The 16039-nt window shown below is 41.1% G+C and overlaps 1 protein-coding gene across 1 annotated transcript in view; it reads right to left on the bottom strand.

The window, feature by feature from the left end:
- The window catches only part of tmeff2a (transmembrane protein with EGF-like and two follistatin-like domains 2a), a 164311-nt gene extending 148827 nt beyond the window's left edge, over positions 1–15484 (bottom strand). Inside the window, exon 1 of the mRNA XM_084084773.1 lies at positions 14890–15484. Within this exon, the coding sequence (XP_083940899.1) occupies positions 14890–15112 (223 nt within the window). The 5' untranslated portion in view covers positions 15113–15484. The remainder of the gene's footprint in view (positions 1–14889) is intronic.
- Positions 15485–16039: the final 555 nt, after the last annotated feature.

The following is a 16039-nucleotide window of genomic DNA, read 5'->3' as shown; positions in this document are numbered from 1 at the left end:
GCAAGTTCAAGTACTGAGTAATCAAGTAAAACACAGAACAAAGACCAAAAAACAAACACAAAACAGTAATTTACAGGCTTGTTTTAAAAGCAACCGTTTACAATGCAGCGATGTAAACCTATATAAAGGCTTTCTTTTGTAAGTCTCTTTTTTTCCTCTTTTCCTGCGTAATATGGGAATATTTTTGAGAACTATTCCCTAGGGCCTAGGCTACAGCAGGTTAATAACACAAACTCAATTGTGTCTGCTCATTTCTTCGTTTAATCACGTCCTGTATGAGTTCTCTCTCCTCACTGGATGAAAATGGTACCTGGAAATGTAGTTTATGTTTACTAAGGAACTGGAGAGACGGGGAGAACCCTCTTATAACACCATACCAATGATTGTCAGAATATAGACACTTCACTGTGTATATTTACACTTACTCTAACCAAAAAAAAATCACTTACTGTACCTTTAAGTAGATGCCTTTATGCCTGGTGTATTACAATGAGTGCAACAAATACTTAAGGCTTATATTGCTGCATCACCAACGTTAAAGGCTACGAATACAAATACACAGTAAACAAACAAAGGTGAAAGTCACAGCATCCAGACAACACATGTATCAAATGTACTTGTGTCTGCACAATCACACAGGTGCAGAGTAAACAAATAAGGGGGGAGAAGCAGAAAATGGCATTTTGTTTTGCTACACCGGAGGTCACTACCAGTGGTGGAAGAGCTACTCAGATGTTGGAGTTAAATAAAAGCATCAATAAAACAGAGAGAGAACAGTATTTATTTGTCCTGCATTTTCTGCATCAGAGAAAAATCTTACTTAAGTTAAAGTACAAAATTATTAGCATCGATATATATTTAAAGTAATGAAAGTAAAAGAACACATTATACAAACGGTATTATTAAGGTATGTTTAATTGTTGGTCCCTGAGTATATTTGAGGATTTGAGGATTTGGTATACATACACTGTAAGCTATATTAAAAAAGCATGTCTAAAGCTCAATTGTAGATCTGCTATTTTCATAAAATTAGATTTTTGATTAATAATTTGATCAATTATTAATACATTTAAATCTGTAACTAAAGCAGTCGGATAAATGTAGTGGAGTAAACGAGTACAACAGCTGCTTCTGAGATGTAGTGGAGTAGAAGTACTATAGAAGTATCAAGACATTGAAATACCCAAGTAAAAAGTGCCTTGAGTACAGTACTTGAGTAAAAATGTACTTTTACTAGTTACAGTACACCACTGGGCTCTACGTTGTTTGTTTACGGTCTACAGTGTGTGTGTTTTGTCTCAAGGTCGGCTCCCATGGCGATCAACACACAAACGTTTGGCCTCGACCAATATTCAGTTACTCCACTGGCTTTTTTTCCCCTACAGTGTATTGTGCACATGGTCTCTGTCGGGGGGAAACCTCATATGTCCAAAAATGTAATAAAAAAATAGCAAAAGCAGCAGATCTACAAGCTCAAAATGTGTCGCTTCGCGCCACGGTACGAGCTTAAAGATCGAGCTTGTGACGCTGTAGTATGATCAAGTAGGGCGTTCATTTTACGAAAAAGCACAACACGTTAAAATATGGAGATAAGAGGTTTCTGCCCGACAGCAACAACATAAAGGCGGGGGTAGACCAAGGACTCAACCACAGTACTTGAGTATAGATACTCCTCGTCAAAATACAATACTCAACTACAAGTGAAAGTGGCTCTGTCAAATTTGCACTTTTTTGTGTTTGCATTTACACAGCACATTGCCCTCTCTCTGTATTTTGGTATTTTCACAGTTTGTTTTTGTAGACGGGCACGTTTTGGGGGCTACCAAAACAAACAGTGAAAACACCAAAATACAGAGGGAGGCAGTGGTGGGAAAAGTACTGTTTTTCTTTTTACTTAACTTAAGTAAAAGTATCAATACTGCAATGTAGAAGCTACTCTGTTACAAGTAAAAGTCCGGAATTCAAAATTTACTTGAGTAAAAGTACAAAAGTATTGGTATCAAAATGTACTTAAAGTACCAAAAGCAAAAGTACTAAAATGTTAGAAAATTGCAGATCTACAAGATCTTGTAGATCAGGCTATTTTCAAATAGCCTAGGTAGACAAGGTTACATACAGTACTACCTCTTGAACTCCCTAACATAGTGAAAGCCGTTGGGGAGGGAGGTTAAACAGCCAATGGCGAGCCACCGTGTCAGACGCCAGGACTACTTTGTACCCCCCCCCACCCCCCCACCCCCGCTCCAGGTGGAGATTACAGGGCAGCTGAATAATTAAAGAAAACAAGCTGGCGAGCATCAAATATTCAAAGGGGTAATGTTTATGTGCCCACAATTAGGGTGGCAAGCGGAGCGCTTACTCCTCTGAAAAGGAGAGGGCGCGTGGGGCCAAAACGTGAACTCCTCCTAACTCCTCCTTACTCCTCCTCACTGCTTGGGGTTTCACAACAGCAGAGCTGGATGAAGGTGAACTCAGATTATTATTGTCATTTGTTTTACGTAACAGCAAAAGTAGCGGTACCACACAATAAAAATGCTCTGTTACAAGTAAAAGGGCCTGTGCTTAAAATGTTACTTGAGTAAAAGTAGAAAGGTATTGGCATCAACATATATTTATACAGTACCGAAGTATACAGTTTATACTAAAATGATTAAAAAATGTATACAACTTTTGTGACAATAGCAGATCTACAATCTAACAATGTGTTGCATTACGATGCCTTGTGAGTCTTTCGAATAGACAAAGTACGTAGAACATATGGCTTTAAGCGGGTAATGACTAAAGTTTTCAAACAATTGTAGCGCAGTAAAGCATACAATGTATGCCTCTGAGACGTACTGGAGTATAAATATACAAATTGATATATTCAAGTAAAGTAAATGTACCTCAACATTTTACTTAAGTTACTGTACTTGAGTAAAAGTACTTTAGTTACTTTCGACCGGAGCAAAACACCAGAGCTGGGTGGAGAACTATATAGCAACCCAGCCCTGTTTACAAACGTCTTGCTGATCAATAATGTAGCAGATTAATTAAACATGGAACCAGTGGGAGATCGTTCTTTGACCTCTACAAAGCCGCACGTCATGTTTTTGTCGTTTTATTCGTATCCCTCATCAACGGCGGGGGAAAGTAACTTAGTACTTTAACTCAAGTGTTTAAGCACAATTTTATGGTATATTTGAATATTTCCATTTTTCAATACTTTATGCTACAAAATCCTTAGGAAATAGTAGTTCTAAAAGTTCACGACGCATCGCGATGCGACGTGTTGCGAGCTTGTAGATCAACAATTTTCCGAATAGTATAAATACTATAAAATAGCTAGGGATGAATTGGCCAATACACGTTTTGTAATAATCATCTAAATCCACAAAGTAACTCGTATCTAAAGTTTCCAAATAATTCTAGTGGAGTAAAAAGTACACAATTTGCTTTTGAGATGTAGTGGAGTAGAAGTACATTAAGTACAGTACAGTGCTAGAGTAAATGTACTTTCTACCACTGTTTATTTTAAGCATTTCCAAGCATGACAGAGTATATCGCCTCTATCGGGCGGAAACCTCATTAGTCCAAAACTGTTACTTTTCAGGATTCAAATTCAAAAGCATCGAAAGTAGCAGATCTACAAGCTCAAAACGCGTCGCTTCGCGCCGCGTTTAGAGCTTGTAGATCTGCTACTTTCGATGCCTTTGTGTGATGCTGTAGTATGATCAAGTAGGACGTTAATTTAGGAAAAAAACACAACAAGTTAGACTATGGAGATAAGAGGTTTCTGCAGTGATATCGGAGAGCAGACATCCACTAATGATCGCCGGTCATTGTGCTCACTCATACACACACCTGGCTAAGGTTACCTCACCTTATCTGACCCGGTTACTCCAATGACTAAGCATTACCACTATCATAGGACACTAGCCATGATCAACAATATCACTAGTCACCTATAACTTCATCATACAAAACAGTTTTGTTTTTTGGACTTATGAGGCTTCCACCCGACAGAGACAATATACTATAATATAATATAGCATATTAACCACTTAAAAGGTGTTGTAAGTGATCTCCAGCTCTTTAGTCAACAGAATATATATTTTGTTTACCATAGAGCTAGAGAGACGGGGAGACCCCGGCTACTGAGCAAACACTCCATACTGTAGCAATGACTACTATCAAAAATATCACTTACTGAGCAGCACCCTATATAATATAGTACTTAGGTGACTGGAGTCCTCCAGGGCCCTTTTTGCTCTACATATCTTTGCCGAAAATAGCTCACGAGCTTGTACTATAGGTGTGCTATTTATTTATTTGAAATGATTGTATGTGTACACTTGTACGCAGCAGCATGCGGTACAGTACATGACAACAACACTCAGTTTAGCACTTGAGTAGCACCGACTCAAGTCTGTCGGGTGGAAACCTCATTATGTCCAAAACGGTTCCTTTTCAGGATTCAAATACAAAACTATTCAAAAATAGCAGATCCAGCTTCGCGCCGCGTTTTTTGTGTTGCCCTCGTCGATGTTTTTGTGTGACGCTGCAGTATGATGAAGTAGGCCATCAATGTACGAAAAAACACAAAATTCAGCCATTCAGTCACTATTCAGCCAATAGAAGGCTATGTACAGTAGAAGACCTGGCCCGATGAAGTGAACGGAGGTGACACAACTCTCATTATATGGCTCTGGCTCTCTCCATCTGATAGGCGGGCTATTTAACCTCCCTGCTCCTCATTCTTCTTGCTGCTGCTCTACTATGCTGCTAATCTGCTGCTGCTGCTTTGTAGTGCTCCCACCACCACCCCAGCATCCACCTGTGGGTTCTGTTTCTATGATTCCCCAAAGGGAGGTCTATTTCATTCCATTCCCTGTAAAATCTAGTTGGCAAATCATTTATTACAATTCACGCTTACAGGGAATGAATGAAATGAGACAGCCGTGACGCCAAATGTGCTTAAATATTTATGCTCTCTATATTATGCTCAATAAATATATGTATTCAATCCAAGAGTTGTCTGACTGAAATACTCTACTATCGGCTTGGCCGGTATATCTGCCATTATTTGTTATTGTGTGTTTATTACATCAGTATCGCCAATTAAGCAGGCAATTTGTGTACTGATTCTTATTTCTTAACCACTTTCAACCTGATGTCTTATTTTGGGAAGGTCATTAGAGGAGAGCATTTCCAAATGGTTTCAAAAATGGCCAATCCACATTGCAATGTGATGCATTGTGAGCTTGTAGAGAGATCGGGTGTTGCGTGGAGGTGTTTTAAGTGTAATGGTGCGTTTTCACACTGAACACTACAGAGTGACGAGAATTAATGGAACGTCGATGGAAAGCCGTGACTTGTGCTTGATGCTCTGGTCTACTTAGTTTGCTCCGGGCAACGTTGTACCTTGAGTTGACAAATGTTCAAGTCAAGCCTTCAAAGTCGCCTTTGGCGACATGGTGTCAGCCAAGCCAAGGCCGATATCACTTTGACATCATACAGATGTCCAAATAACAAAAGAACACGCACAGTGCAAGGTCAGCGGAGCTGTTGGGTGTCTTTGGAAAAGTTTTGATTTGCTGTTGCTAACATGCTAATGCTAATGTTGTATTTTGTACCGTAGTCACAGCTGCTATAGGATCATACTAGCTTGCCAAACTTGAATTGTGTGAGTTGTCCTAAATCTACTGCTTAGTTTGTTGTATGAATCAAGCAGCATAATTATAGGAGGAAAAACTCTATGTTTTGTCTTTATCCAGGCAGTTTGATATGCACTAAGCTGCGGACCCCCACTTAATATGACTTTTATCTCTGGGATCCTAAGTGTTCATGTATCTCCGAGAGTGTATAAATGGGACCTTACTGGTCCATTTGGGTCAGCATGTGGCTCAAGTGGTGGAGCGGCCGCTTGGGAATCGGAAGGTTCCCAGTTCGACCAGGGTTAATGTTGAATGTCCTTCGGGGCGCCGATGGCCTAGCGGTTAATATATACCACATATAGGCTCTAATGCAGCCTGACAGGTTCGATTCCCGAGGCCAACGACCTTTGCTGCGTGTCACTCCCCGTTTCCTGTCACTGTTCCACTGTACTATCCAATAAAGGCAGAATTATTAAAAAGCACATTTTAATAAAAGCGTTATATGCAGTAGTGTACCACCCCCCCCCCCCCCATTTCCTGTAAAGTAACAGTTTTGGACAGGTTTCCACCCGACAGCGATACCCCTTGTCTGAGCACAAGAACCCGAGTTTGAATCCAATTCCCGTCCTGTCTCTCCTCTCTATCTCCTGTCTGAACTGAAGTAAAAAAAAAACACGTTTATATATATATATATTTATTTTTATCAAAAAGCGCTTGGTGCATTCATTTAGTATGGAAACGGAGCAAGGAACCTAGGTCACATTAAGTATTTAAATCTGGTGGTGTGATTTTACTGTGAAGGAAAATGAAGCCTTTTCATCCGAGGCCCTCTTTGAAAAAGCACCCCCGTACAGGCACTCGCCAATTAGCAAACTTTTGATCCCTTTCCGATTGAACCTCTCGCTGGCACCGCTTTTGTCGCATAATTCACGGCTTTCCTGGGGTTTGCAGCCTTTTGGTTTTTCAAGGCTTTTGCGACGTGCCGCTTGCACGCGGGATCAGCTACCGCTCGACCCCCTGCTTTTCACAAATCTCAGAGGCAGATGTTTCCGTACAATTCTCTCCCAGACTACTGGTGATTCACTCACTTGATGAGATTTGCAGGCGTACCGACGCAGGGCTTTGTGAATCATATCTGTCGGGTGGAAACCTCATATGTCCAAAGGATTCAAATTCAAATAATAGCAAAAGTAGCAGATCTACAAGCTCGCTTTTGTGTGACGCTGTAGTATGATCAAGTAGGGCAGGGGTCTTCAACGTTTTCAGGCCAAGGACCCCCTAGCTGAGAGAGAGAGAGAAGCAGGGACCCCCTACTCTATATTGTATAAAATTGTGTTTCAGATTCAAGTTTTTTTTTTTACTTAGTCTGCTCTTTTTTCCCTCTACACCTATAGCCTCTTTACCAAAAATAGCCGATCTACAAGCTCTCAACGCCTCGCAGCACGAGGCGTTGAGAGCTTGTAATTTTTTTTTGCTATCAAAAGTGTCGTATTGTCCCTGTCGGGGTGGAAACCTTGTATGTCCAAAACCATTCCTTTTCAGGAAATGAGGGAAAAAAGAACCTGTTTACCAGTGGATCCAATGCAGTTATTATTTAGTCACAAGCTCTTGTTAATACTTTTCATTGGTTCAATATTTATAAAACCCACAGACAGACCCCCCCCCCCCCCCCCCCAAAAAAAAAGCCGATCTACAAGCTCACAATGTGTCGCATTGTGAGCTTGTAGATCGGTTATTTCTGACACTCTTTGCACGACCCTGTTGAACGACAACGTAGGGTTTATAACCCATTAAGGCCTGAGAGCTTCCGATTCTACAAAAATGTCTATCCTAACAGTTTTCTGAAAAACCTATGTTGCTATATTAGTGGTTTTCAAACTTTTTCAGGTCAAGGACCACCCAAAACTACATGTATTTCGACCCCCACCTGAAAATATTTTGTACCAGGGACAAAGATATATATATAAAGATTTGCATTAATATTGAAATATTTTCAAAAATAGCAGATCTACAAGCTCGTAGTGCGACGCTATGAGCTTGTATATCTGCTATTTTTGAATAGCCAATGGTTTATGTGGTTACACAGATGCGTTTCCGCCCCCCCCCCCCCCCCCCACAATATTTTTTTTAAATAAAGTAAAAGTAAAGAAATGGAGATACAAGGTTTCTGCCCGACAGCGACACCATATTTCAGAGCCAACAATAGTCATGAGACTCAGAGAGATAGAGGGGTGAACTACATGGCCCCTGCCCAAAATTCTGCACATATTCTCCCACAGGAGAGTGTTACTGAAGCAAAGCATGCTGGGCATGGAGCTGGTCATGGCTACGGCATATCGTTGCTGAAGGGCAGAAAGCTCTTATCTCCCATATTCTAACTTATTTGTGGTTTTTCGTAAATTAACGCCCTACTTGATCATACTACAGCGTCACACAAAAGCATCAAAAGTAGCAGATTCGCAAGTTTCGAGCTTGTAGATCTGCTACTTTTTGCTATTTTAGAATATGAATCCTGAAAGGTTAACAGTTTGGACATACAGTATGAGGTTTCCACCTGACAGACGATATTCATGTTCTTTCCCCATTTTGCTCGAGGTTCGACAGATGCTCCATACAGAGATATTCACGGCTTCTAAAAATAAATGTCAAACCTTTATGCGTTTAAAGCTGTTGCACGCCGCCATACCAGTGAATGCATCAAGTGTTTATACGGCAAATTCTTCTGAGAGTGGAATGTGTCTTAATCCGCTGGAATGAATGAATGCAGCACGCAAAGAAAAACATCCAACGTCCAAATGCTGTACCAAGACTTTAAAGGGCAAGACCACTTTGGTAGAGATTTGGGTTGTGTAGTCACCTTGCCATGATGTAACTCCACAAAGATGAACAAGACATCAAAATGAATTGCTCCATTGATTAGAAATCATTGACTTACAGTGTACGGTAAAACAGCTCTCAAAGTCACTCTTTTAGCATTTAAATGAACTCAAATAAAGCTGATTCAGACACTATAGAACATCACCAAACCCAGTACTGTTTGTTTTTTCAATAAAAAGATCAACTTCTTGTTTTTTTTCTATTTGAAGATCCGGATCCAGATCTGCAGATCCAGTCCGGATTTTCTTCTTAATAAAAATAGCAAAATCAACTAAAACATATAATAAAAAAAACAGTACTGGGTTTGGTGATGTTCTATATTAACTGAATCAACTTTGTTTGTGTTTCTTTATGTGCTAAAAGAGTGACTTTGAGAGCCGTTTCACCGTACAATGTACTGTAAGTCAATGAGGAGCATATTTTGAATGATCAATTCCCCCCCACCCCCCACAAGGACCCTTGGGGGTCCCCGGAGTTATTTTGTGTGGATCCCAGGCAGACTATAGTGGGCCGCCGCAGCGTAAGCTAATGGGGGATCCAAATAAAGAATGAAACAACAATAATGCACACGTTAGCTGTTGCTGAACGGCAATGAGTGGATCCCATTTAGGGATTATACACCATCATGTCCAATGCCAGCTCCCATGAGGAAGCACTTTGCAGAGCAGCCTTTTTAGGATGCATGCAGGATGCTATAGCTGTGACTTCTGTCTGTGATGACACCTGAGTTTACCAACGGTGATCAATAAAGGTCTGTGTGTCTGTGTTTCTGTCTGTCTGTCTGTCTGTCTGTCTGTCTGTCTGCAGTATCTATCATCTGTCTGTCTGTCTATAAAATACTCTATGTACTGTAGCAGAGATTTTTTTTATTAAATGTTTTACAAATGTTCTTGTATTGTCTGATAATAGTATAAATTGTCGCTGTCTGCATATTAAATGAATGCCCCACTTCTTCGTACATGAGGGACACGCCAAGTCGTGAAAATAGCCGATCTACAAGCTCACAACACGCTATTTTCACTGTTTTGATTTAAAAACATAAGAATAATAGACAGTGTTCAACATACAAGGTTTCCACCCGACAGCGGCAATATCCAATAACGGAGTAATCTCTCAAGACACAATCTGTCAGCACCACTACTGCCATAAACATGTAGTGTTGTTGTTAGTAGGAATACACACTAGAGGCACCCGGGAGGAAATGGACTAAGAAAGGGGAGGAGCCAAACCAAGTTCCTGTTTCGCGCCGCGTTTCGAGCTTGTAGATCTGCTACTTTTGATTATTTTGTGTGACGCTGTATGGTCAAGTAGTAGGGCATTAATTTACGAAAGAAAAACACAAAAAGTTAGAATATGGAGATAAGAGGTTTCTGCCCGACAGCAACGATTATAATTTCAATTTTGGCATTTCTAATTCATACCATCTGGACTTGTTACTCATCCTGTGTACACACACACACACACACACCCACACACACACACACACACACACACACAACACCTACAGTTTGCGGGATGCAGACAACATACTGTTGATGCCAAAACACTCTTTAGACCGAGTTCATCTTTGATCAAGATGAGCACCTCGCCTCAGGAGGCTCTCCAGCAACACAGTTGTCAAGACAGGAAAATCAGCAGCGGCGCTGCTTTTCTAATCAGGCAGGCGAGCAGCGGACTTAAATTGAATGCCAATCTTTGTCAGAGCGAGATTAACCACTTGAACTCCAGCACGCCTAATTCTGGGAGGAGGGGGGAGGGGACGTTTGCCAAAAATAGCAGATCTACAATGCTCATAGCCAGTGGTGTCCAACAGGCCTGGCGGGAGAACAGGCCTAGCGTCTGTCAGCAGTATTGTGAAGTAACTAAGCACATGTACTCAAGTACTGTACTTAAGTAAAATTTTGAGGTATTTTTTTGTTTAGTGGAGTATTTCCAATTTTCTATACTTTTACTTCTACTCCACTACATCTAAGAGACAAATATTGTACTTTTTTTGTACTCCATTCCAATTATTTGAAAACTTTAGTTACTAGTTACTTTGTAGATTTTGATTACCGAATAATTACAAAACATACATTAACCACTTCCTATTTAAACTTTCGCTATTTGAAAATAGATCAGATCTACAAGCTCACAAGTGAGCTTGTAGATCTGCTGGGGCTCCTCACTGGCAGGTGAGTCAGTAGAACACAACAGCAGTGACAACACAAAAATGTGTGTTGCGAGGATATTAAAATAATAAAACAAATAATAATAGGTCCAAAACATCCACTTTAGAATTAAAATATTCTATATTTGTGCATCCTCAAGAGAGCCTCAAAGCTTGTCTTTCAGTGTGCGAGCCTGTTCTGTTGTTTACGAACTGAAATGGGACCGTCCACTGAGGAAGGACATTCAGCATTCAGCCGGTACACCATTGAGCTTGGTACGCAGTCATTAACGACAGACACCACTGCTTCCAATAATGGACCATTCACTGTAATGTGAATGAGTTTTGGAAAACTAAGAACTGAGCATTCAGTGTTGCAAGACTCATCCTTCTGAATTAAACACTGTCGTTCAGTGAGTTGTAGATAATGTTTGTAAAGTGGAAAAATACACAATTCAGTCCAATTCGTCATGAGTTTCACTTTGTATGAATTCAATGTTGTTGTTTTTTTAATCTTTTTATCTTTATCCATTTGAATGTTTTTCGCTGTATTTTGGTGTTTTCACTGTTTGTTTTGGTAGACGGGCAATGTGTTTCTGCAGGTAAACACCACCACACTACTGCAGCGGCTGATAACTGCTGCTATAGAGGGAAATAATTTGTAGAAATATGTATTTATTATTGTTTTGTTATGTAAACAACACAGGGAAAGGTTGCACACTGTGCCTTTAAAGGGAGTAGATGTGTGGATTTAAATGGGCGAATAATCTGATAGGTGCGCATAGGAATGTGTTACACAGGTATAGACCTACATCTGATGAGTGTGTGTGTGTGTGTGTGTGTGTGTGTGTGTGTGTGTGTGTGTGTGTGTGTGTGTGTGTGTGTGTGTGTGCGTGCGCGAGTGTACACACACACACACACACACACACACGGGCGATGATTTACAACGGAAGGCGAGGAGGAGACACCCGTAGGAGACGCACGTGCGCGCACACATGCACACTCACACACGCACACGCACACGCACACACACACACACACACACACACACACTTTAACTGCTGCTCCGTTTTTATCGCTTTGGCTCCAGAGAGAGAGAGAGAGAGAAAACAAAGTTGACTGTATATGATGGTCTATAAAAGAAACGTCCACATCACACACGCTGACACTAAATGAAACTATATACGGCAGTGGTGTAAAGCAACTAAGAACATTTACTCAAGTACTGTTACTTAAGTACAGTTTTGAGGTATTTTTACTTTACTGGAGTATTTCCAATTTTCAAGTACTTTTACTTCTACTCCATTACGTCTCAGAGGTAAATATTGTGCTTTTACTCCACTACAATTGACAACTTTAGTCACTAGTTACTTTGTAGATTTCGATTATTATTACAAAACATACATTCACCACTTCAGCCCTACGTTTCGCCATTTGAAAATAGCTATATATATATACAAGCTCATAATGCGTCGCGATGCATTGTGAGCTTGTAGATCGGCTATTTACAGAATTGTATACATTTGAAAACTTGTGAAACGGGACATTCTGCATAATGAGTACTTTTACTTTAGGTACTTCAGTATATTTTGATGTTAATACTTTTGCACTTTTACTCAAGTAAATTTTGAATTCTGCACTTTTGCTTGTAACAGAGTATTTCTATATTGCAGTATTGATACTTTGTAGATCGGCTATTTTCATTGATAATTTAAGTAAGAAAAGTGAGTACTTTTCCCACCACTGCGTAAAGGGTCAATTTGGACCCCTTTCTGGACGGTGGACCCAATGTTGAGAACCAGTGGATTAATAGGCTATACGTGGCATTTCAGAAGAATATAAAATGACATATGGTATGTAGACTATAATAGGCAGCATTAAAGCAACATTCCGTTATGCTGTTAGGCTATGGAATTCCTTGTCAGTTTATAGCCATTGTTGGTTCTCAAAGTGTGTGTGTGTATTTTGAGATGGGGGTCCACAGCCAAATACATATAATTTTGGGGGTCCTTGACATGAAAAAGTTTGAGAACCACTGCTCTATATACAAACTTCTATCATGTATTTCCAAGTTCCAGGAACACGGTAATATCTAACATAATGAGCCAATAAGAGAGTAAAAAAACAAAGAAAAAAAACAGTGATATTATCATCAACTGTGTGACTATAGGATAGGACAGGGGTCTTCAACGTTTTCAGGCCAAGGACCCCCTAGCTGAGAGAGAGATGAAGCAGGGACCCCCTACTCTATATCGTATAAAATTGTGTTTCAGCTTAAAGTTTTTTTTTTTTTACTTAGTCTGCTATTTTTTCCCTCTACACCTATAGCCTCTTTGCCAAAAATAGCCGATTTACAAGCTATCAACGCCTCGCAGCGCGAGGCGTTGAGAGCTTGTAGATCTGCTATTTTCGGCTAATGTTCCCCTCAGAAAAGGAATTCTAGGGTTCAAGTGGTTAATGTAAAAAAAAAGAAATCCTATCACACAAAGATTTGGCGGACCCCCTATAGTAGCTCTGAGGACCCCCTAGGGGTCCCGGACCCCCTGTTGAAGACCCCTGGGATAGGATATCATCATATAGCCCACATTTAGGAATATCACATGGTGCATTATCTAGCCTTTATAATCTTACCCAGATAACGGAAGAATGTGAATGGAATACTATCCCTTGTACAGTACAATAATAGCCTGTAATTAGGCTATTATTCAGACATGAATAGTCTACAAGAAAAGGCTATAGGCTATAATGCAACCCTGGCTGTATTATAACACATAGAGGAAACCCCACACTATTCACTTTGCCATTCTATAGAATTGATACCAGTGATGGTGTAAAGTAACTAAGTAGATTTACTTAAGCACTGTACTTAAGTACAATTTTGAGGTATTTTTTTTTACTATACTCGAGTATTTCCTGTTTTCTGTACTTTTACTTCTACTCCGCTACATCTAAGAGGAAAATATTATACTTTTACTCCACTACAATTATTTTAAAACTTTATAGTTACTAGTTACTTTGTAGATTTCGATTATTATTACAAAACATACAGTAACCACTTCAGCCCTGTATACATTTCAGCCATTTGAAAATAGCAGATCTACAAGCTCACAATGCGTTGTGATGACACATTGTGAGCTTGTAGATCTGCTATTTTCAAATGATTTTCATACATTTGAAAACCTGCGAAAGGGGACATTCTGCATAACGAGTACTTTTACTTTTGGCACTTTAAGTATATTTTGACACCAATACTTTAGTACTTTTACTCAAGTACATTTTGAATTCTGGACGTTTTTACTTGTAACAGAGTATTTCTACATTGCAGTATTGATGCTTTTACTTAAGTAAAAAAAAAAAGAATGCGAGTACTTTGTTCCACCACTGTGCTATTCCAACGTAAGCCTCTTTGAAGGAAAACAAACTGCCGTCTGACGGTCTGCTATGCGGGCGGCTGAGTCTCATTTATATGCCGTGACGATCGCGCAATTGGGTGTCGATCTACAAGCTCACAAGGCGTCGAAGACGGTGTGTGCCTTTGGTAGATCAGATCTGTTTTTGGCAAGCGACGTTGCGCCGTTGTGTAGCAGCCTACTACGGAATATAAATTATTAGGCTTTATCCCAAACTTTAATTTGCTCCTCTGTGTCTATGCATGTATGGACGCATGGATGGATGCATGGATGGATGGCTCACATGCATGCTGGGCACTTTAAATGCAAGAAGAATTGGAATTTGCACAAAAAACAATTCCGTTGCAAAAATGATATCTGCATTGCAATTAAGATGCCCTGCAGGCTTTTGCATCCAAATTATAGCACCGACAGGAATCCCACAATTCATTTTGCTTTATTAGTGGAGTTGTGCATTATAAGATGCACATTCTAAATCCCAAATGTCCATTATAAGATGCACATTTGTAATCCCAGAAGTCCATTATTTAAGATGCACATCTGGGATTATAAGCAAAAAAATAATAATAATCAAAAAGCTCCATCCAGCCCGGAGAGAAGAGAAGTCTACATTCTTATCCTGCAGAGATATAGAGATAGAGAGAAACAAGCCATATAGTGCTTTCCTAGGTTTAATCCTTTTAGCATCCTTGTATAGAACTGTAGCCTACTTTCTGTGCTTTTTGTGTGTGCAAATAGTTAAAACGTATTCAATCAATCAATGAAATCAATCAATCAGAATAGAAGTATTAGAGATACGGTAGATCGGGGGTCTCACCGGAGCAGTTCCAGCCCGTGGGCGTCTGGCAGTCGCTCAGCGACGACGGGAAGGCGCGCAGCTGCTCCACGCGTAACGTGGCGAGCAGCGAGACGAGCGTGATCCAGAGCCAGCCTGACGATCCCACCGCGGCCCCCCGGCCCCAGCAGAGCCCCGGCGGACCCCCCGCCGCTGCCGGGCCCCGGGACCGGGAGGACGTCTCCCGGAGACGCCATAGACCCATAATAAAACCTCACTGCCGGGGATCGAGCCTCCGATGATGAGGAGGAGGAGGAATAGGAGGTGAGCGATCAAGGACGCTGCGGGCGACACGCACCGCCACCACCGGCGACAACGACTCCTTCGGTCCTGAGGACGGCAGTCTGAGCGGTGCAGGAGGGAGGGCGCCTAGCAGTGATCGGACCATCTTCTTCCCCCGTGGTGCGAGAATGATGCGCGCCCCATGAAGTGCACCCTGCCTACACCACGCACACACACACGCACTGCCGCTGACCCAAAACAACCCTCCGATCTTTTGATTGCTCCGATCCTTCTTCCTCCGCGATCCGGTACTGATCCTTTAATATGGGGCTGCGATATGAAGGAGATCAAGGGGAGAAACGGACGGAAAAGAAGTGCCGATGGTGATAATAATAATAGAGGTTGAGGAGGAGGGTGTGTGTGTGGGGGATATGAAGTATATAGTAGTCTAATACGGGTGTAAAAGTTGGGTCCCAGGTTAGGCTACGGGCTGCGGGAGAGAGAGGGATGCTGAGGAGGAGGAGAGGATGAAGAAACAGAAAAGATGGGGAAAGGCAACGCAAAAAAGGAAAAGAGGAGGGTGTAAAAGAGAAGGAAGGAATGATACAAACTGTGGAAGTGAGAGGATCGGTGTGATAATAATAATAATAATATCCCAGAACTGTAGAGAGAAAAGTCTCGACGGTCGGGTTGGAGTCACCAGAGTGCAGAATGTAATCCAGACAGACAGAGCAGAGAGGAGATGCTTCCACCACACGGTCCTCCCTCTGACTGACTGAGTGTTACCAGGCGCAGGCTGCAGTGAGTCTGTGTGCTGCCGCTCCTCCTCCCTCTCTCTCTCTCTCTCTCTCTCTCTCTCTCTCTCTCGTCTCAATCTCTCTCATATCTCTCTCTCACTGGCTCTCTATCT

The sequence above is a fragment of the Gymnoscopelus microlampas genome (genome assembly GCF_963454915.1).
Source record: "Gymnoscopelus microlampas genome assembly, chromosome: 17".
NCBI lineage: Eukaryota > Metazoa > Chordata > Actinopteri > Myctophiformes > Myctophidae > Gymnoscopelus > Gymnoscopelus microlampas.
Note: the sequence above shows the minus strand (reverse complement) of the source record. Positions and strands in the feature narration are given on the sequence as shown.